Source organism: Felis catus, chromosome F2, assembly GCF_018350175.1.
Source record: "Felis catus isolate Fca126 chromosome F2, F.catus_Fca126_mat1.0, whole genome shotgun sequence".
Taxonomy (NCBI): Eukaryota; Metazoa; Chordata; class Mammalia; order Carnivora; family Felidae; genus Felis; species Felis catus.
This window is the reverse complement of record NC_058385.1, coordinates 81,663,385-81,683,989: the sequence shown is the minus strand read 5'-3', so window position 1 is coordinate 81,683,989 and position 20,605 is coordinate 81,663,385. Positions and strand designations below refer to the sequence as shown.

Genomic DNA, 20,605 nt, shown 5'->3' with positions numbered 1-20,605 from the left:
GGGGGACTCCAGGGGTCGGTCAGGGCCCATGTTTACAGAGACGTCAGGCGTGGGCGTCGAGCCTTCGTGTGGAAGTGTGTGTAGCTGGGGGCGAGGCAGGTGGAGCGTCTGTACTGTGGGTGGAACCCTCTGACTCATTTTTTCTAAGACAAGCGAGTCACATGGTCAACTGTCGCATGTGTCTGGAGGAGGCGGTGGCCCTGTAAGCATATGACACACGTTTCGTTATATGTGCACAGGCACGAGTGATTTCAGATAAGACACAGGGGCAGGGCTCAGAGCGACCAGGGTCAGGTCAGGGCTCAGCACGCGAGCAGGGTCAGGGCTCAGAGGGTGACCAGAATCAGGGCCTGGAGTGTGACCAGGGATCGGGGCTCAGAGTGTGACCAGGGTCAGGGCTCAGAGGGTGACCAGGGGTCAGGGCTCAGAGCAACCAGGGTTAGGGCTCAGAGCGACCAGGGTCAGGGCTCAGCACGTGAGCAGAGTCAAGGCTCAGAGTGACCAGGGTCAGGGCTCAGTGTTTGATGAAAGTCAGGGCTCAGCAGGTGACCCGTGTTAAGGCTCCATCTGTGATCAGGGCAGGGCTCAGTCTTGGATCGAGAAATCACTCTCTCTCAGCTGTGGCCACTGGCTCCCTCTCCCCCGGGCCCCCACCCACAATCCTGCAGATGCCTGGCACTCTTTCTCATCCCGCCTGCACACGCAGGTCCACGCCAGCACAGACTCAATTCCTGGGCACACCGGTGGAAGCGGACCGGGGCCCCTGCCCCTGGACCCTGTTTCAGGTCACCCAGGAAAACCTGGGCTCTCGCGAGCCCACTCATGTGGTGAGGAGCCGCCCACCCGGCCATGGAAGGAGAAGGTGTCTGGGGCAGAGCAGAGGGGGGCCCGGGGGACAGAGCCAGCTCCCTCCAACCCCCACCCCCCCAGCCTCTGACCCTCCCCCGTGGGCCCCAGCTGCCCAGTCCTGGATCACGCCTCAGCTCCCCACCCCGAGCCTTCAGCTGAGTCACAGGCCTCTAGGAGGCTCGGCTTCCTCAGAGGCGACAGGCACCGTCACCCAGGGCTCCCAGGGCCGTGCCCAGGACCAAACAGGGAGTCGTGTGCAAATGCCGTCCTTGGGGCCCTGGGCCCCCAGGTACAGATGTGATCCCAAGCATCCAGAGGTGACTAGGGTTGGGTGGGGCATGTTGGAGCAGTGGGCAGGCCGCCCCCCCACAGCTGAAGGAGGATGGGCAGGTGGAGTTCACAGCCAGAGGTGAGAAGTGGGGACCTGGCCACAGTGCTCTCCCTGCTCCCACCCAGCTCCTACCCGTGAACGGGAGGACTCTGGCCACAGGATGGGAAGCCAGGGCTCTGGGAGTGGGGGGTCTGCCCCAGGCTGCAGAGCCACATGGTCCTCCTTGGCTGCACGAGGGCCCCTGGGACAGTGAACTGGACACACTCTGGGCTGGCCTGACCTCCCACAGCCTGCTGTCCAGGAAGGGCGAAGGGGATGAATCCCACCAGTCTGGAAAGTAATCTACTTCCCAGAGCTTAAAACTGTCTGGGGACTGGACGCCAAGGAAACAATCAGAAATGTGGGTGCCACTGTCCGAGAGGGTGTCGTGTTTGTCCAGAGAAAGTGGGAGGCCCCTCCAGCGGGTGTCAGTCAGGTGCCCCGGGGGCTGCAGGTGGCCTCTCAACAGCCCCCCGGGGAGCAGGATTCTAGCTGTGGGCAGGGGCCGGGCGCCATGGACTTGAAGTCACAGCACAACCCCACCGCCTGCAGACGTAAGGCTCTGGGGGCTGGTGGGGTGGGGGGCGCCGCAGGCCTGTGGGCCCCTCCTCAGTCCAGTCAGACACAAGAAGCTGTGCTGCTTGTCAAACCCGGAGAGAAGCAGTGGGACAACGGCCAGAGCCAGAGTGCCAAGTCGCCAGGGCTGTAGGTGACCCAGCCCCCACTCAGGCCTGTCCCCACGCCCCAGGCCCAGGGCAGGAAAGGCCGGTGACGTCTGCCGAGCGGCCCTGCACGCCCCCAGAGCAGAGACCTTGCGCGGCCTGTCCCTTTTGCCAAAATGCCTCTCTCCAGACACCCACATGCACATGCTGTGTCAGGCCTCTGCTCAAACATCATCTCCTCAGAGAGGCTTCCCCACCTGCCACCAGATCCATCTGGCTTTGCTCCTTGGCATGTGGCATGACCTGGCATTTTCATAGGAATCTATACATTCCTGCTTTGCTGTCCATCCTCGTTGGAGACAGGACAAGAGGACGAGGCTGAGGATACAGCAGTGTCTTCTCCATGGTCAGTAATCACTGGAGGATGGATGGGTGGATAGGTGGATGGATAGGGATAGACAGATGGGGATAGTTGGATGGATGGATGGATGGGGTGGATGGGTGGATGGGTGGATGGATAGGTGGATGGATGGATGGATGGATGAATGGATGGATGGATGGATGGATGGATAGGCGGATGGGTGGATGTGTAGATGGATGGACGGATGGATGGATGGATGGGGTGGATGGATCGATGGTGGATGGATAAATGGATGGATGGATGGATGGGGATAGATGGGTGGGTGGGTGGATGGATAGATAGATGGCAGTGGATGGATGGATGGATGGATAGATTGGGATGGATGGATGGATGGATGGATGGATGGATGGATGAATGGTGCATGGATAGATGGATGGATGGATTGATAGTGGTGGATGGATGGATGGGCAGATGGATGGATGGATGGGTGGACAGATGGATGGATGGATGGATGGATGGATGGATGGGGATGGATGGGTGGACGGATGGATAGGTGGATGGGTAGATGTGTGGATGGATGGATGGATGGATGGATGGATGGGGATAGATGGATGGATGGATGGATAGATGGATGGATGGATGGATGGATGGATGGGTGGATGGACGGATGGGGATAGATGGGTGGGTGGGTGGATGGATAGATAGATGGGAGTGGATGGATGGATGGATAGATAGATTGGGATGGGTGGACGGATGGGTGGACGGATGGATGGATGGATGGATGGATGGATGGATGGATAGATGGATGGAGCTATCTGGATGGGTGGACGGATGGATGGATGGATGGGTTGGTGGGTGGGTGGATGGATGGATGGATGGATGGTTGGCTGGATGGATGGGTGGATGGATGGGTGGATGGATGGATGGATGGATGGGGATAGATGGGTAGGTGGGTAGATGGATAGATAGATGGGAGTGGATGGATGAATGGATGGATAGATTGGGATGGATGGATGGATGGATGGGGCTAGCTGGATGGGTGGATGGATGGATGGATGGATGGATGGATGGATGGATGGGTTGGTGGGTGGGTGGATGGATGGATGGATGGTTGGCTGGCTGGATGGGTGGATGGATGGATGGATGGTTGGCTGGCTGGATGGCTGGCTGGATGGATGGATGGATGGATGGATGGATGGATGGGGATAGATGGGTAGGTGGGTAGATGGATAGATAGATGGGAGTGGATGGATGGATGGATGGATAGATTGGGATGGATGGATGGATGGGGCTAGCTGGATGGGTGGATGGATGGATGGATGGATGGATGGGTAAATGGTGCATGGATAGATGGATGGATGCATTGATAGGGGTGGATGGATGGATGGATGATGATACCATCTCAACAACTTCCATAGTTCCTGACACAACCACTGCCACAAACTGTCACCACCCTGTCTGTTTTCCAGACACCTGCTCTTCCTGGCCACACCTCACGTGCCACCTGTACCTTCCAAATTCCATGTTTTTGCTCAAGTTATGCTTCTGTGTCCCCTCCTCTGCCAGGCAAACCTGTCTTACTTTAGTGTCAGCTCCTCCGGGAGGCTTCCTGACCTCCCAGGACACACATTTATCACCGCAGCGCCCAGAGCACAAGGGATCACCGCACATACCCCCAGGCGCAGGGGACCAGGCTGCACACGCTCATGCTCCTGGCCGGCCTAGGGCAGGGGTGCAGGGGAGCCTAAGAGAAGGTGGTGCCAGGGCTGAGAGAGGCGGGTGGTGGCGGTGTCATCCAACTTCCTGACCACACCCTCCCCAGCAGGGGAGGCCTAGCTGCCCCCAGGCTCACGTGGCCCACCGAGATCCAGCCACCAAGCTCTCTCCCGCACCACGTGCCCCCAGTTCTGACCCTCCTCTGGAGGCTGCTCCCTCTCTGGGGCCTTTGCACAAACTCTTCCCTGGGAGGGCTGGGAGGCGGGCTGGGGTGGGGGGCTCCAAGCTGCCTCAGAGCCAGACCTGGGCAGTGGGGGATCATTCAAGACGGACGGGAGGACACAGCCTCCAACCTGAAACCGCAGCCCTCCCCTGCGGGTCAGCGCCCCCCCCCCCCCGCCCCAGTCCACCCTGGAGGCCCCCCCCCCCCAGGCCACAACGTCCACGTGAACTTACACATCTGTCTCGTCCCACAGGATACAGGTCTGGTTGGTGGTGCCCTGGGGGAGAGACTGGAGTCAGGGTCATGTGCCCACCCTCCAGGCCCCACCCAAGGTCACTGCCGGGACCCACCCCCAGGCATGCTAGGCAGGTGCTGGGACTGTGCGATTGCCCCAAGAGGTGGAGTTTGAGGAGGAGGACACTGAGGCCCAGAGTGGGGAAGGGACTGGCCCAGCCCCCAAGCCCAGCTGCATGGCCTTGAGCAGCTCTTGTCCCCTCTCTGAGCAGCTCCCGGCAGCAATGGCTGCGGCCCGTCTCTGGGTGCCCAGGCGGCCAGCCCAGCTTAATACAAATGGTGGGAGAGGGAGACCCCTCCCCAGGGGCCCTGAGGGGTAAGCGAGCAGGAATGAGCAAACGCGCCTGTCCTGCAGGCCTGGCGTGCCAGCACTGGGACCACGGAGGTGAGAGCGGCAGGGTCCGGGGGCCCTCGTGAGGGGTGGTGCGCTCTAAGCACTGGTGGTAATTGCTCAGTTCTCAGCCAAGCCTCTAGCTCACATCTGATAAGGGAGAGAGCCCAGGCACAGAGAGGTTGAGCAACTTGCCCAAGGCCACACAGTGGGAAAGAGCAGGGCTACAGGAGAGGACTGAAATCTGTCTCCCACATAAGCTCGCTGTGTGAGCCTGGGCAAATCGCTATACGTCTCTGAGCTGCAGTTTCTCCTCCCTCGTTCGGGGATCAAAGCGGCTCTCCTGCGAGGCCGACGTGAGACCCAAGGAGGCCGTGGGATCCCCCTGGGATCAGGTGAGAGGAATCAGGCACGCGTACACAGACGTACACGCGTCAAGGGCACTCACGTTATACACATGGGCAAACTCGATCTCCAAGGGTGTGAGCAAGGAGCGAGGCGGGGGCTTCACAGTCACCGAGATGACCTTGGAGTTCAGCACAGTCGTGTTCCTGGGGCAGAGCCAGCAGGCCGCGTCAGTGAGCCTTCCCCGAGACCCAGGCCCACCCCGGAACGCCACCCGCAGGCCCGCACCCCTCGCTCGGCCCCGTCCCTCCCAGGCTGGGCCCCCCACCTCTGCAGGGCCAGGAAGCTGCCCAGGTTTCTGTAGAGCACGGTGCCCACCACGAACACAGATGAGTCGTCAGCCTCTGGAAGAGGGCGCCGCGGTCACCTCTCCCCGCCGCCCCCGCCTGGACCTTGCTCCGGCGAGGGAAGTGTGTGTCCCCAGGCGGAGGCCCGGGCTCCTGGGTCATGTCCACCCCCATCACGCGCACAGCGCTGCAGTCGGAGAGCTGGGGTGGCTGCCTAGGTCCCTCTAAGTGACCCCCGAGGGCTGGGGGGGGGGCGGGCAGGGCAGGCCTCCTGTCCCAGGAGCCAGAGCAGCAGCTGTGCGCCTCCAGGCGGACCCCTCCCCTCCCTGAGGTGAAGGTCCCTGGTCCATTCAGCAAAGGTTGTCTGGGAGCCTCCAAATGCAGGAAGGGCAGGGAAGGCTTCCTGGAGGAGGCGCGACCTCAGGAACACGGAGAGGAAACGACCGCTGGCCTGGTCCTTGAGACAGCAGGCCAGACTCCAGAAGGAACCTCCCAGAGGGGGGTCGGTGAGTCTCCCGTGAGGGCCCCTCCCGCAGCCTGGGGCCCCTCACCTGCCAGCCCCGTGGAGAAGACACTCTTGGACACGGTGACCCTGTCCTCCGGCACCTTGGCCCAGTCGCCTGTGGCCCGCCAGCCCTTCATGGGGAAGCTGATGTCTGTGGCTCCGCTGGCCGGGAGCTTGTGGATGCTGAGGACTGGGCGGAGGGGATGGCCAGAGACACGGGGACGGACGGACAGAGGCGGAGGACAGTTACACGACAGGGGCCTCGGCCCTGGGGAGCTCCCGGCTCAGAGCGGGCACCAACAGGGGCAGCTTTCCCGCCTCGTCCGAGCCCTCAGACAGCCCCCACCCCCCGCCCCAGCGGGAGCCCCCCTGCCACTGTGAGGACCCAGGCTTGGATGCGGCCCCCAGGGCCCCGGGAGGGGTCGAAGGCGGCTTCTGCAGTCAGGCCTGCAGCCACGAAGGGGTGACGGGGGGCCGGGTCCCCTGGGGCCCTCCTTCCTCCCTGGGAGGCTGGAGCCCGGGCCCCCTCCCTACGGGCTCTATAGAAGGGGTAGGAAGAGACCCCACCTCACAGGGCATCCCTGGGGGCCGCGTGGCACACCCGGGACGGGGGCGGGGGGGGGGGTCCCGGTGTCTCCAAGTCCCCTTCACCCCGGCCCACCGGTGTCAGGTGGACGCCCGCTCCCCTCACCCCGCACCCCGGGGCCGGGTCGGGGCCCGCGCAGAGCTGCCCTCGGCGGGCGTGGGGTGAAGGGGGAGGGCCTCCGGGGCCAACGGCCTCCGCCACGGTGCCCGGACGCCTGGGCCTTCGCCCACCTCCGGGCCCGTCCTCCAACAGACACCCACCCCCGCGGCCAGTTCACACCTCCGTCCGTGCATTTGTTCACATGGGGCCCCCTGCCCGCACGCCCGTGCCCCTCCAGGCCTGGCTACCTGCCTGGGCCCTCCTTCACCTGTGGGGCCAACTCTGGGGACCAGGGCGTCTTCCCTCTATGAGGACGTGGGGACAGATGGGGCCCACTCTCTGAGTGCGCAGTACACGGAGTATGGGGTGTGTAGGTATATGAGGTGCATGGGGGTTGGGGTGCGTAAGGTGTGTGGGCGTGTGGCTATGAGGCGCGTGCGTGTGAGGCGCGTGGGGTGTGAGGCGCGTGCGTGTGAGGCGCGTGCGTGTGAGGCGCGTACGGGTGAGGCGTGTGGGGTGTGAGACGCGTAGGGGTGTGCAGGTGTGAGGTATGCAGGTGTGAGGCGTGAGGGGTGATGACGGGCACGGCTGCGGCTGCGAGCACAGCTCCCGATACCCCTCAGGCGGTCAGGGGCGCGGGGCCGCTTGCGTGAGGGCCGCAGGGAGGCCGCCGGGCCCGGCCCCGTAGACGAGGGGACGCAGGCGGGAGGGCCGGGGCTCACCCAGGTTGTCTGTGACCTGGTACGCGTCCCGCAAGTCCTTCATGCGGAAGCCGATGACGTCCACGAAGTCCTCCACCAGCCGGAAGAGCTCCTTGGCGTTGGGGCCCATCTGGGGACCGGGGGGGGGGTGGCGGGGGGCCCAGAGCAAAATGAGGGTGTCCCGGAACACCCCGCGACCGGCCCGGGTCACACCCCCCCGTCCCTCCGCTCCCGCATCGGTGGCCCCCTCTCCGGGGTCCCGGTGCTCCTTTCCCGGCGCCCCGACGCTCCGGACCCGACTCTGGAAGCAGAGCGGGGCGTCTGAGCACCCAGCACCTCTGAGCACCCAGCACCTCTGAGCACCGGCACCGTTCTGTGGAGCGGAACCTTGAGCCCGGGGGAGGGGGCTGCCGTGCTGGCGGGCAGGGGTCCAGCCCGGGGAGACCGGAGGGGTCCCCGGACACCCACACCCCCTGCGCTGACTACTGTCCCGGGGTCAGCCCAGGAGGAAGGGAGGCTGACCCTGTCCCGGTGGCCCTGACTCACGCCACGTGGCCCACACGTTTTCCCACGCCCGCCACCAAGCCCACGAGGTGAGCTACCGTCCCCTGGCGGATGGGGAGCTGGAAGCTGGGCGGGAATCAGCTTCCTCAAAGTCACGCCGCTGCAGAGGCCGTGCTGGGACGGGAACCCAGGCCACCACCCTCCGCCCCGCTAGCCCGGGCCCCAGGGAGGGGGGAGACACACCCGTGCCCACCCTGCTGCCGTGACCGCGGGGCCCAGACTGGCATCCGTACCAGCTGGGCCTCCTCCCACTTGTCCCGGTTCTCCTCTGCCAGCAGGTTGCTGATGATCTGCACAAAGTTCTGGAAAGAAGAGGAAGAAAGGCCAGTGAGCCGAGAAAAAGCGCCAGAATGTGGCTCGGCGCGCGAGTGGGGTCGGGGCTCTGCAGGGGGCCAGGTCGGGGGGGGGGGGGGGGGGAGGGGCCGCTCCCCCTTCGTCCTCCCCGGGGCTGCCCTCAGGGGCCCCACCTGCGCGTCCCCAGGGGTGGGGCTATAATACGCCCTCCGGAAGATCTCCGTCATGTTCCTCAGGACGTCGATGGTGGAGAGGAGGTCCCCGCTGTAGCTGGTCCCGTCCTGGGAGATCTCCACCAGTGTCTGGATGACCTCGGAGACCCCCTCCCCGGGCAGCCCACGCTGAGCCTTCGCCAGGTGCTCCCGGGTCTGGGGAGATGCAGGGCGGGTGTCACGAGTCTGCAGGATCCGCCCGGGCAGGTACCGAGGACCCCCACGCCCGGGCCCTCTGCAGCCCCAGCCCGTGGCCCCAGCTGACTCGCTAGGGTTAGGGTTAGGGTTAGGGTTAGGGTTAGGGTTAGGGCAAGCCACGGGGGCCACGGGGCCACGTCTGGGGTTAAAGGGCAGTGGAATGGAGACCCCAGCGGCCACCCTCACCATCATCTGGATGTTCCGGTAGTCGATGGAGACGCAGCGGATGTAGGTGGGGGGCTCCCAGTAGGCGATGCCTTCCTCGTCCAGCTCACAGCGTCGCAGGATGAGGCCTGGAGAGAAGTGGGTCATCTCTGCCTCCAGTGCAGGGGTCCCACCCGGGGCTCCCCGGCACACGCCCCTCCCGCCCAGGAAGCAGGGACTCGCCCACGGCCTTCCAAGGAGAGCAGGGCCAGCACGCGGCCCGGCCTCCCTGTTCCTTTCCTTCCACACAGGTAGCAGCGGCTCCTGAAGTCAGGTGCCCGGGACCCCACGTGCATGGGGGCGGAGCAGGGGGGGGGCTCTCCTGCAGTCCCCCCAACCCAGAGCCCCCGGAGAGCCAACGGCCTGGGGCCCTGCCCAGCGTCACCCACAGAGCACTAGAGGCCTCGGAAGGCCCTGATGGCCCGTCGACACTGAGGGGGCACCTGGCATCAGTTGTAACCCACAACTTTCTCCCAGGAAGTGGCCAGGGACCTGGGCATGGCTGCGTGTCCAACAGTGATGGCCCCAAAGAACTGTCATGACCCTGTCACCTGGCAGGAGCCACTGGGTCGAAGGGACCCCTGTCCCACAGCGTGGTGCGGGATCATGAGCGGGAACAAGGTCATGGGGGCAGGCAAAAGGCCAGAGGTCACACCCCCGGGACCTGTATTTTCTTTGCTTCTGTGAATTTGCAATAGGCTACCAGGAACGTGCAAACAAAACAGGAATGGGACCCCACCGTCGCCTCCACCGTTGTCCCCACCCCGTGTGTCCCCACCCTCTACCGCTCGCTTATGACAGCCCTGTAGGGAGAGCCCCAAACACCCTCCTTTTGTAGAGAGAAAAGGGACGCTCAGAGAGGTCACGGCACTTCCTAAACGTCACACGGCACATAAGGGTGCGCAAAGTGCCGCGCTCCTTCAAACAAGAGGGGAAAGACCGCCAACCCCTCAGGGCGCTAAGCCCCTTCCCCTAGGAGCACACCCCGCTTTTCCACACACACACCCAAACCCTCCACAAGAACGCATGGGGGTTAAGGCTGCTGGCTTCCCACGTATTGGCCCAGCAAGCCCAGGGCAAGTGCCCTGGTAACTTCTTTGCGCCTCAGTTTCCCACCCATAACTGGGCACCTTCGAGGGGCACGATGCGCAGTGGGTGCAGGTGCCGTCTCTGGGTGAGCGCTCAGGACACCGCAGCCGGCAGCGTGGCTCCTGGCCGGGCCGTCCTGGCTTCCGTGTGCCAATGGAGCTGCCTGGGCACGGCCTGCAGGGGCCTCTCAGGGCCTCGCATGTTATCTCTGAGGGTGGGACGGGAGTCCCTCACCTGTGGCATTGCGGGGACACCGGACCGCGGCCACCTCTCCTGCCGGAGTCTCCTTCCAGATCACAGTGCCAAAGTTGTCCTCGTCACAGATCTCGTGGGGTTCTGCCAGGGGCCGGAGGCAGTGGGTGCGGGAGGGCGCGGGGAGGGGGGCCGTGAGCGGGCAGCAGGCTCGCGGAGGGCAAGACCCCTCCGGAACATCTGCCGTCCGGGGTTGTTCCCGGCAAAGCGAAGCCCCAAGCCCACCCAGTCGCCGGGGTGCCCCTCCCCCAGAGCCCCGCCGCAGGGCAGGAGGACCCTCACCAGGGCACCGCTGGGCACTGCACTGCCGGTACTCATCCTGCGGGCCCTGGCACGCTGCTCCCCCGAAGAACGGACCGGAGCAGAGGCGCTCCCTTCGCTGTGTGCCGCCCCCACACGTCACGCTGCAGCCGCCCCACGATGCCCAGGTCTGCCACTTCCCATCCACTGCGGGGCACGGCCAGGCATGAGGGCACACAGATGGCGACGAGGCGGGGACAGGTCCGGGAGTCATGGGGAACCAGGGGTCCAGCAGCAGGAAGCCATGAGGAGAAGAGAAATGGAGACCGAGGGAGCGGAACCGGAGCTCAGCTTGGCGCAGAGGAACACAAGCGCCTCCCGTGTACCAGTCCCCACGGCCACCCCCGTGTCCCACGGACCCCCACACCCCCGTGGCTCACGCCCTTCAGGCCCCCCACCCGCAGGCCCCGGGGCAGGACCCTGACCTGGGCACTGCTGCAGGAAGCAGTCTCGAGTCTCCACCCAGTGGCCCTGGCACTCGGCGCCCCCGTAGGAAGGCCCATTGCACTCCCGGGTGCGCTGCTGCCGGCCCTGGGAGCAGCTGGCAGAGCAAGTGCTCCAGCTTGACCACTCGTTCCAGTTTCCGTCCACTGCCCGGCCCGGGGGGAGGAAGGGGACAGGAAGCCAGCGTGAATACCCAGGGCCCCACGTCCAGCCTGGGCCGCAGGTGTGACTCCGGGGGCCCGCCCGCCGCCCCACCGCCCAGCCTGGGCCACGGGTAAGAATGCGCCCGTGGTCTCACCCCACACCAAGCCTGGGGCACAAGTGTGAACACCCCTAGGGGCCTACCACTCCACCACGCATTCTGGGTCATAGGTGTGAACACCTCTGGGGCCCACCACACCGTCATGAAGCCTGGAGCATGAGCGTGACCACCGGGGTGGGGGTGGGGGGACACCATCCCAACGCCTATGACACGTGAGTGAGAATCCCCTAGGGTCTCCAACCTCTAAGCAACCCAGCAAGCTGGCCTTGGACTCCCGTGACCCGGCCCTGTGACCTGCGCCAGTGGTCCAATGGGCCCCTCCCCACTTCCTTTTCTCCGCTGCCCAGTCCCCCGCCCAGCTCCCCCTTCTCTCACCTACCAGGACACAGGGCAATGTTGCAGAACTTGGTTTGCTTCTCAGGGCCCTCACAGGGGTTGCCTCCAAACTGGGGGGGTCGGCAGGTGCGCGTCCGGTCCCGGAAGCCGCGGCCGCAGGTGCTGGAGCAGAGGCTCCAAGGCGACCACTCATCCCAGGCGCCGTGCACTGCGGAGGGGACCGGAGGGCGCCCGCCGCTGGGCTCAGCAGCCCCGGGTGGGACGCGGCTGCCCCGCCGCCCCGCCCCCTCCCAGCTGCTCCTCCCCCCGCCGCCCCGCCGCCCCGCCCCCTCCCAGCTGCTCCTCCCCCGCCCCGCCCCCTCCCAGCTGCTCCACACCCCCCCCCAGCCGCCCCGCCCCCTCCCCGGCCCACCTGGACACACCGCCGAGTTGTTGCACAGCCGCTGCTCGCGGAGAGGCCCGCTGCACTGCGTGCTGTAGGAGGAGGACACGCAGAAGCGCGTGCGGGTCTGCCAGCCCTCGCCGCAGGTGCTGGAGCACACGCTCCACGGGGACCACTCCTCGGCCGCGGGGTCGCCTGCGGGCCCACACCGACATCCTCGCAGGCCTGCGGCTGCCTCTGTGCTGAGGCTGCGCTCAGGCCCCCGGGAGCAGGACCGCCGCGCTGGGCAGCGGGCACCGCAGCCAGGCTCCTAAGGCCCTGGGATTCCAACCCGGGCTGACCTGCGGGACTCGCCGTCTCCCCTACAAGGCTGAAAGCCCCTGGGGGCGGCTCTTGCCCTCTCTGGGTCCGCGGGGTCCAGCCCCAAACAGACCCCTTCGCCTCACACCAATCTCCGAAAGCTGACAAGGGCCTGGCACCCAAGAGGTTGGCCTAATGGTGAGTTGTCAAGGTTATTACTTAGAATTGGCAGCAACTAATAACGTACAGTATCTGCCCAAAGACCCAGTCTCCGAAACCAACCTTCCCCACTTTACGGTGTCTTAGTCCAACTAAAACGGCCCATCCCGCGGCTCACCTGTCTGTGGGGACGGGAACCCGAAGTGCTGCAGCTCATCCCCCAGCTCCTCGCGCCGCCGGGCATCCGTGGACCGCAGGGACTGGCTCCGGGAGCTGGTGCCCCCCGCTGCTGCAGGAGCGTCTCGGGTCAGTGTCCAGGCCACAGCCTGCAGCACCGACCCCAGAATGCAAGGGCGGCGCCCTGGGCCCTGTGGCCCTCAGTCCCTGGCCAGGCTTGCCACACCAGGGCTATTTGGCCCCACTGGACAGCTGGGAAAGCTGGAGCCAGGACAACCCCGGCCTGACACCAGCCCCTGTCCGGTCACCATGAGACCCCTTCCTGTGGCTCCCCTCTCCCCCTTCCTGTACCCCTTCCCTCTCTTCCCCCTGGGGTCCACCTGCAGGACTGTTAGTCCCAGCGGCTGCTGCCCTCTCCTGCTCAGCGTCCCTCCAGCGCCCCTGTCTCCCGTGGCCTGGCCTCCCGACACCCCAGAGCCCTCCCCAGGTTCTTGAGATGAGCTCCTCTCTCCAGGAAAGGTTCGTCAGGGAATAAACCACCCGAAAAATGACAGTCTCATTATAACTTGATTTAACGTTATGGAAGCGACTAAAATATGCATAAAGACATTAGAGCCTTATTACAGAAATTCATTCTGTAGTCAGGATCAGGCTGGGGCCAGCAGGTCTGGCCAGGGCTCCTCGGGTTGGGGAGAAAGGGGCAACCCCACAATCAGCCCTCCCGGAACACCCCAAAATTCCCAATCCGCTCGGATCCGAAGAAATCTCCACCCAGTTCCCGCCTAACTCCAGGCGGGGTGGGGCGGGGCAGGTCCCACCCCTCCTCCTGGGCCTTTAGCTCCCTGGTCCTGGCCCTGCCTGCTCCGGGCCTCGGCCCCGCCCCTGGCTAGGCTTCACCTTCCTGGCCACGCCCCACCTCTTTCAGGCCAAGCCCCCACCCCCACCCGACCTTGTCCTGGGGGTTTCCGCTACCTGGTCCCACCCCGCCCCGGTCTCCACACTCCTCTCCCTTGGCCCCGCCCCGGACTCCTTCCTCCTCCCCAGGATCCTCCCCAGACACGCCCCCCCCCCCCGCGCGTCTGACCCCTGGCCCCGCCCCGGACCCACTCCCTCCCTGCTCCTGGCCCCGCCCCGGGCTCCTCCCTCCTCCACGGGTTTCTCCCCTGGCCACGCCCCGAGTCCCCCTCCCCTCCCCTGGCCCCGCCCCGGTCCCACCTTCCTCTCTCCTAGCCCCGCCCCCGGCTCCCTCCCTCCCCGGGCCCCGCCCCGGGGCCCTCCCTTCTCTCACCTGGCCCCGCCCCGGTCTCCTACCTCACCTGCTCCCCCCGCGGGCCCCCTCCCTCCACCCGGCCTACCCAGCCCAACCCGCCCGCGCGTCCGCGCACTCACGGCCGCAGGCCTTGCGGTTGCACAGACGGCCCTCCTCCAGCACCCCCTCGCAGCCACCGCCCTCGGTGCCGGGAGCAGGCAGGCAGGTGCGCGTCCGCGTCTGCAGGCCTCCCCCGCAGTCCCGCGTGCACTCGCCCCAAAGGGACCACAGCTTCCAACCACCTGGGAGGAATCAGAGGGCGGGGGTCAGGGCCAGGGGTGGGGCAAAGGGCTGGGGTGTCTTTCAGGGAGTGACCTCTGGGAGTGTCTCCTGGGCGGGAACCTTGGGCACAGGCCACCATCCCCCTGCCCTCCCCCAGCACGGAAGACCCGCAGGTATGAAGCCAGCAAGTCCCCGGCTGTGGAGGCAGGGCTAGGAGGCGAGTGCAGGCCTAGACAGGCCATCATGGCCTGTGAAGCAGAGGCAGGCAGGGACAGGGAGGGGCAGAGGTGCTGGGGTAAGGGTCTGCTCTGGGGGGATGGCCTTGGGGGCCTGGTGTCCCTCTGGGGTGCCAGGCCTCTGCTCTCCAGCTCTCTGTGTTCAGGTACCTGTGCCAGGGTCTCTACTGGCTTTGAACCCAGGTCCCCAATGTAGGGGCTGGACACAGAGCTGGAGCCCCAGGGGCGTCTGAAGAATGAATGAATGAATGAATGACACCCCTGCCCACCCCAATGGCTGCCTTATAAGCTTCTGGTGATAGGCCCTAGGGCAGCAGGGGCCCTCCTTCCTGGACACACATCTTCAAGCCCTGTTGGATCCCTCCCCATGGTCCTCAGTACAGTGTTCCCTGAGGCCCCCACCCCTGGCCACGACCTGTGTGCTCTTTCCCTCACCCTGCGCAGGGACACCAGAGGAGACCAACGTCCCATAGCTGGTGGCCGCACTGGGGCAAGCCTCCCCCAGACCTGACCTGGCTGGCCTCTGGCTGCTGAGGGACCCTGGGGACAAAGGCCTCCACACCCCTCCAGCTACCCCCTGCTCCGACCCCAGCCGCCCCCTTTCAGCCCCCGTCATGAGCCTCCTTCATCTTCGCCCTGTCCCCCACAAAACTCAGGACCTCATTTCCCTGCGGGGCTGAGCCCCCTGGTGGCCCTAGTGCGCTAAGGGCACTGGGCAGGAGAGCCTCCAAGCACTGGGGGCCGCTGAGGGGCGGGCGGAGTGTGGAGGCTGCATTGGTGGGCTGAGGAGGGGGCTGCTTCTGTCCAAAGGCCATGCTTAAGGGGCCCAGATGCCCCCACTGCACTGGACTGTGGCCACCGCCATCTCGTTTGTCTTCAGGGGCGCCAGGGCCCCCTCACCCTCAGCGAAGCAGGATCACAGCACGCTCAGTAAGGGTAACCAGCTTCCCCAAGCACCTCCTGTGGGCGGGCACCCTGACCTCACACCCACTTACGAAGTGGCCAGGGAGAGGACATTGCCAAAGCCCAGAACCGGAACCCGCACTCGGGCTGGGCCGCTGCCCCACCCCACCCCACCCTGCCTGCTTGCCTGAGGCTAGAGCAGGGCAGTCGGGCTGGCCAAGGGCAGGTCACACTTGGCCTGTCAGAACGGCCCCAGGTGCCTCTTGGAGTCTGGATTTATCTGTGGCTTGGGGAAGTAGGCCCTGCCACATGGGGAGAGAATGAGGCCTGCGGGAGACCCTGAAGGACGGGCTCCAGAACAGGGGCTCAGGGCGGGGCGGGAGTGGAAAGACCAGGTTTATGCGGCACCCCGCCCCCCTTCCCCCCCCCCCCCCCCCGGCTGACCCCGGGATGGTCCAGTCCATCCCACTCTGGCCTCATGCATCTCATCTGAGGACAGTAGGGGGGCTACTTCCCAGAACTGAGTGCGTGAAGATAAATGGCCCACAAGGGCTCGGAGAGGGAGGGAGTGGGCAGTCGCTGGGGTCAGAGTTGACCCGAGAACCCACTTTGATTTGTAGCAAACTTGTCGGGTGCCGATCCGTTCCCTAGACGGCCACTTTTAAGGTGCCGGCCACCTCCTCGTGGTCTGTGTGCCTGGAGTGGGAACCGACCAGCAGGGGGAGCCAGGGGCAAACACATGGGAGGCACAGGCCTGAGGGCACCGCGTCCCCCTGGGCCCAGAGAGGCAGGACACGCCTGCCAAGGGCACACAGCGGTTAAGCCTCTTGTCCTCCAGGGCACGCGGGCACGTCGGTGCTGGATGGAAGGGGAAAGCAGGTCAGCTAATGCATCCAGACCACAGGGACCAAGCCCGAGGGGCTGGCTCAGACCTTAGCCACTGCCCCTCAGCGGGCAGGCGCGGACCCTGGTCACTGGGGCTTATAACACCGTAACACGGGGCTCCCAGATGTGCTGTTGGGGGCCTAGGAAGGCGCTCTCCAGGGCCACACGGTGGGTGCAGGGCTGCGTTTTTCGTGGTGCCTTGCCCTAGGGGGCAGAGGGGCCTGGTTTGAGCCCCTTCTTGGGGTGTGGGACAGATGCTCTCATCGGTCACTGAATTCCCACAAAGGACACCTCGTGGGTCTCATTGTTCATATGCGAAACCAAGGCCCAGCAGAAGTGGAGAGGTTCCCGCGCCCCCCAGCGTCCCCCCAGCGAGGAAGAGACAAATGGGAATTGAGCCAGGCTGTTGGACCCTGCAAGAAAGGTTGCTCTTCCCCCTCAGCTACTGTGGCCAGTTCCCCCCAGGGGACAGACCTCCTGGGCGGGGAACTCTGTCCCTGCCTCTGCCCCTCCCCTGCCCCGTGGGCTCTGTCTATGACAGGTGCCTCAGCACAAGGAGCCTTGAATCCCAGCCCAGCCGGGAAGCAACTTGCAGCCCATTTACGGCGGAGGAAACCGAGGCTCAAAGAGGGACGGTCTGGGCTGCCGGGGGGCTAGGGCGAGGCCACCGCCGCAGGGTCTGCCTGGAGGGAGCCTGAGCCTCGGAAGGTGGACAGAGCCAGGGTCTCAAGTGCTGGGTAAGAACCATAAATACGGAGGATAGTACCTCAATGCCAATTCCTCTCAAACTGCAAATCTCCTGCGAGGACTCCAGAGAGGTGGGGCTGGGGGCCCTGGGAGAGGGGTGGGGAGCCCCCAGCACGGCCTCCGCAGGCACGCTGGTGAGCGGCTCAGGTCGGACGGCGGAGGCTGCCCGGACATCTGGCCCGCACGCGGGGGTCTCGGCAGCCTCACGCCCCTGCCGCTGGGCGGGCCGGACGAGGAGGCCAAGCTACCTCCCTGGACCAGGAGAGGGGCCGGAACTGAGCCCATAATCAGCCTCCAAAAGCCCCCCTGTGCCTCCAGATGAAGGCCGCCTGCCAGGACTGACCACGAGCCCCAACCCAAGGCTCCAGGCCTCAGTGCTGTCACCTGCTGAAGCCATCCCGTCCCGAACCGCGGACCCAAAGGAACAGAGAGCGCTGGAGTTCAGGGAGCCGGGCCTGGTCACAGGGTCAGGGGGCGTGTCCTGCCTGTCCCTCCTGGCTGCCCCAGCCCAGCCCCCACAAGGAAGCCTGAGTGACGTGGAAACTGGCAGTGGGTGGGAGAGAGAGGGTGTCCAAGCCAGGCTAATTGGAGGATGCCACTCGGTTCCCATGGCAACTGCTGCAGAGCTCAGTCTTTCAGGATAGACTCAGGTTAGGCCTCAGCTGCCAAAGCACCCACTATTTCAGGGCTGGTTACCTTGGTGACCCAGGTGGTGAGGATGGGGGGAGAGGGGGTGAGGAGGAGGGGGCGCACCGGGAGAGGCTGGGGAGGGGGGGCCACTGGCTCAGAGGACAGACTGGCCCCAGGTCTAGCTCTGATCCTGGTCCCACACTGATTCCTGGCCCTGATCACACACTGAGCCTTGATCCTCATGACAGATTAACTTGTGATCCCGGGCACAGGATCCCTGCTCCCCCATCACGTTTGAGACCTGGTCCCCGTCACACACTGGTCCCCAACCTTGGCCATACCCTCACCGCTAATGAACACTCAGGACATGGAAGCTGCTATTTTTGTTGTCATTTTTATTTTTAACGTGGGTCCCCACACACGGCTGACGATGTTTGTTGAGCGAACACGTCCGCGACAGGAGTCCCCGTGCAAGCACTCCTGGCCCCTCAGCGCTGGGTGGCCACGGCATTCCTGGGCTGAGTGGGCTTCCAGGGGCAGCGGAGGAGTGGGCAAGGCTGGGGGGGTGGGCTACCCCTCCAGGCGCGGAAAGAAGCCCCCATTCTTCCCCACTCAATGCCCCTCTGTCTCAAAGCCTCATTTCCATCTCATTAAAGGATGAATGGGGCCAATTAATGGCCGCCAGGCAGCCTGGCCACCCAGGAGAGAGGGCCGGCGAGGGGGCTCCCGGCCTCCTTCCCACCCCGGTGCCCCAGCCTGGAGGCTGTGGTCTCCCCAGTCTCGGCTGGGGATGGGGGCGCTCCCCCAGCTGGGCCGCGCCGACTTCCGGGTTCCCCAGGCAGGCGGCCCGTGTACTTCCCGTCTCCTCCAGCAGAGGGCTCCCCAGTCCGGCACGTGGGGTCAGCCCCTGCCAGTTGCACCTGCAGGGCTCCCCAGGGGCCCACCGCGCAGTCCAGCTCCCTGGGAGGCCCCTGCCCCCCCTCACCACCACGTTAGGGCCTATCCAGGGCACCCAGGCTCCTCCTCTCCGACCCTCGCGTGGATGTGCAAATGGGGACCACGGGGGACAAGACAGCTCTCTGATGCCCCTCCCAACCCCCGTCCACCGGCCCCTCACCCCACACGGCCCGACACTGAACTGATCCTCCAGTGGGGCCCACAGCTCCCCCTGCGAGGGCCCGAGGGGCCAGCAGCCCACCGCACTGCGGCAGGTGCCGTCAGGCCTCAGGACGGGGCTGAGAGCCGTGCCCTCGGGCCACTCCCCGGGTAAGGACAGGAGGGCTCCTCCAAGCACGTGCGCTAGAGGCACCACCTCCTTTAGCCTCGCACAGACCCGGTTCGTCTCAACCCGGATCACAGAAGGGAAGCTGAGGCTTGCCTAGGTGGCTGGCTTGGCCGCAGCTGCAGGGTTACATGCTTTCTCGTTGCTTCTCTCTCGCGGTCAGGCAGGCGTCCCCTGTCCCGGGAAGGGTGTCCTGTGAAAAGCCTGGTGGCCGAGCCCCAGCTCTGCCCTTTGGCGCTGCGTGGCCTGGACACACTCCCGAGTCCGACGGACCCCCGTCTCGCCATCTTTCCGGGACATGGGACCCAAGCAGGGCCGTACCGCTAGGCATCCCTGGCATCCTGGGCCGGGGGAGCGTGGTGGGGGGGGGGCTCTGGCCTCAGGGGGGCTCGTCCTGGAATGGGCATTGTCTACGACGGGGCCTGAAACCTTGTTTTCCCGGAGTTTTATCAACTGGCCCTTGTGCACTGTCCCTGCCACCCCCCAACCTCCAGAGACATCTGGGGACCCCATTCTTGCACCCGAATCCCACACCCAGCCTCCTTCTGTAGCCTGTGGACCCCAGAGAGGGGCTCCAGACACTTCTTCCCAAGGGAAGTTGGGGCGGACCGAACTTAGGGTTGGGACGACTCCCGCGCCCTGCAGGGGTCATGTGTGCCACGGCAGGGGCCACCCCAGCTGAGCGTGACAGGCCTGGAGGCAGGGCCGCATGGCCTTGGGCGGGTCTGGCTCCTCTGCCCAGCGCCTCAGTCTTCCGGCGCCCGCACACGGCCCCGACCTGCGCGCCTGGACCCCGCTCCCGTTCCAGCCCGGCAGCCCCGGCCTGCGCGGGCACACGGAGGCGGGGCGCACGCACACGCGCACACAGGGACACACACAGGGACACGGACACACACACACACACGCTTGCTCCCAGCCCCCAGGATGCTGCTCTTTCATTATCTTACATGTCGCTTCTGCAATAAAATTCTTTAATTAAAACATGAATATTTAAAACAGCCCTTGAGAGAAACGGCCCCATCTCACCAGAGGTGGAAAAGCGCACAGAGAGACTGTGGGAAAGAGACGGGGACACGGGACACGGGAGCCGGCCCTGCCTGAGAGACCCCGGAAAGCGGTGGCCAGGCGGGCAGCCGGCCGGCAGCAGGGAGGAGAGGGGACAGTTGCTCTGGCCTGAGGAACGCTCACTGGGTCGGAGGCGTGACGTGGCCATGTGGCGTTTGGACAGGCCAGGCCGGGGGAGGGCTGAAAATGGGCCACGGGCTGGCCAGGCCGCCTGCTCGCTCGCAGCTCAGCCGTGCACCGCCTTCTTGGGGTGCAGATGGAGAGGACGTGCCTGTCCCAGCCTCCCCTGGCCAGCGTGAGGGGGCGAAGCTCCCTGGGCACCAGGCTCAGCAGACGAGATCTGGGGTCTGGCACCTGCCCAGCTCGGCTGCAGGCCTTGAGTGATCACTGTACCTCCTGGTCCAAGCGCCCCCACACGTGCGCACGCGGCCCTCCCAGAAGAGATTATTGTGGGCGAAGCCCCCGGGCGGACCACCAGGAAGCCATAAGCCGGCTCTGACGTCAGCCTACCCCTTACAAGCTGTGTGACCCTGGCTGCTGCCTCAACATCTCTGTGCCTTATTCCAATTCACCAGCGCGCATCAGGTGCCTGCTGCGGGCCCGGTGCTGTTCCACGTGCCGGGGGTTACGTGGATGACCACGGCACACACCCTGCCCTGTGGTGCTTACAACCCGGCAGGGACAGAGAAGGGGGCGCGGACCTAACAAACAGAGGAAATTCTCAGTGCGCTGTGGACAGAGAAAGAGACACAGTGTCTGGGGGC

The 20,605-nt window shown here is 65.2% G+C and overlaps 1 protein-coding gene across 8 annotated transcripts in view; it reads right to left on the bottom strand.

The window, feature by feature from the left end:
• Positions 1–20,605, bottom strand: part of ADGRB1 (adhesion G protein-coupled receptor B1) — a 79,855-nt gene that overhangs the window by 42,197 nt on the left and 17,053 nt on the right. For 7 of the 8 annotated variants that reach the window (XM_045049947.1, XM_045049951.1, XM_045049952.1 and 4 more), the window contains exons 3-17: positions 13,952–14,113; positions 12,564–12,674; positions 11,957–12,121; positions 11,588–11,752; positions 10,928–11,092; positions 10,485–10,649; positions 10,185–10,286; positions 8,844–8,950; positions 8,421–8,615; positions 8,187–8,255; positions 7,411–7,519; positions 6,050–6,193; positions 5,480–5,555; positions 5,255–5,357; positions 4,415–4,458 (exon numbers count right to left, since the gene is read on the bottom strand). In XM_045049947.1, coding sequence (XP_044905882.1) covers positions 4,415–4,458; positions 5,255–5,357; positions 5,480–5,555; positions 6,050–6,193; positions 7,411–7,519; positions 8,187–8,255; positions 8,421–8,615; positions 8,844–8,950; positions 10,185–10,286; positions 10,485–10,649; positions 10,928–11,092; positions 11,588–11,752; positions 11,957–12,121; positions 12,564–12,674; positions 13,952–14,113 — 1,882 coding nt within the window. The remainder of the gene's footprint in view (positions 1–4,414; positions 4,459–5,254; positions 5,358–5,479; positions 5,556–6,049; positions 6,194–7,410; positions 7,520–8,186; positions 8,256–8,420; positions 8,616–8,843; positions 8,951–10,184; positions 10,287–10,484; positions 10,650–10,927; positions 11,093–11,587; positions 11,753–11,956; positions 12,122–12,563; positions 12,675–13,951; positions 14,114–20,605) is intronic. The other variant, XM_045049950.1, reaches the window with a different exon arrangement.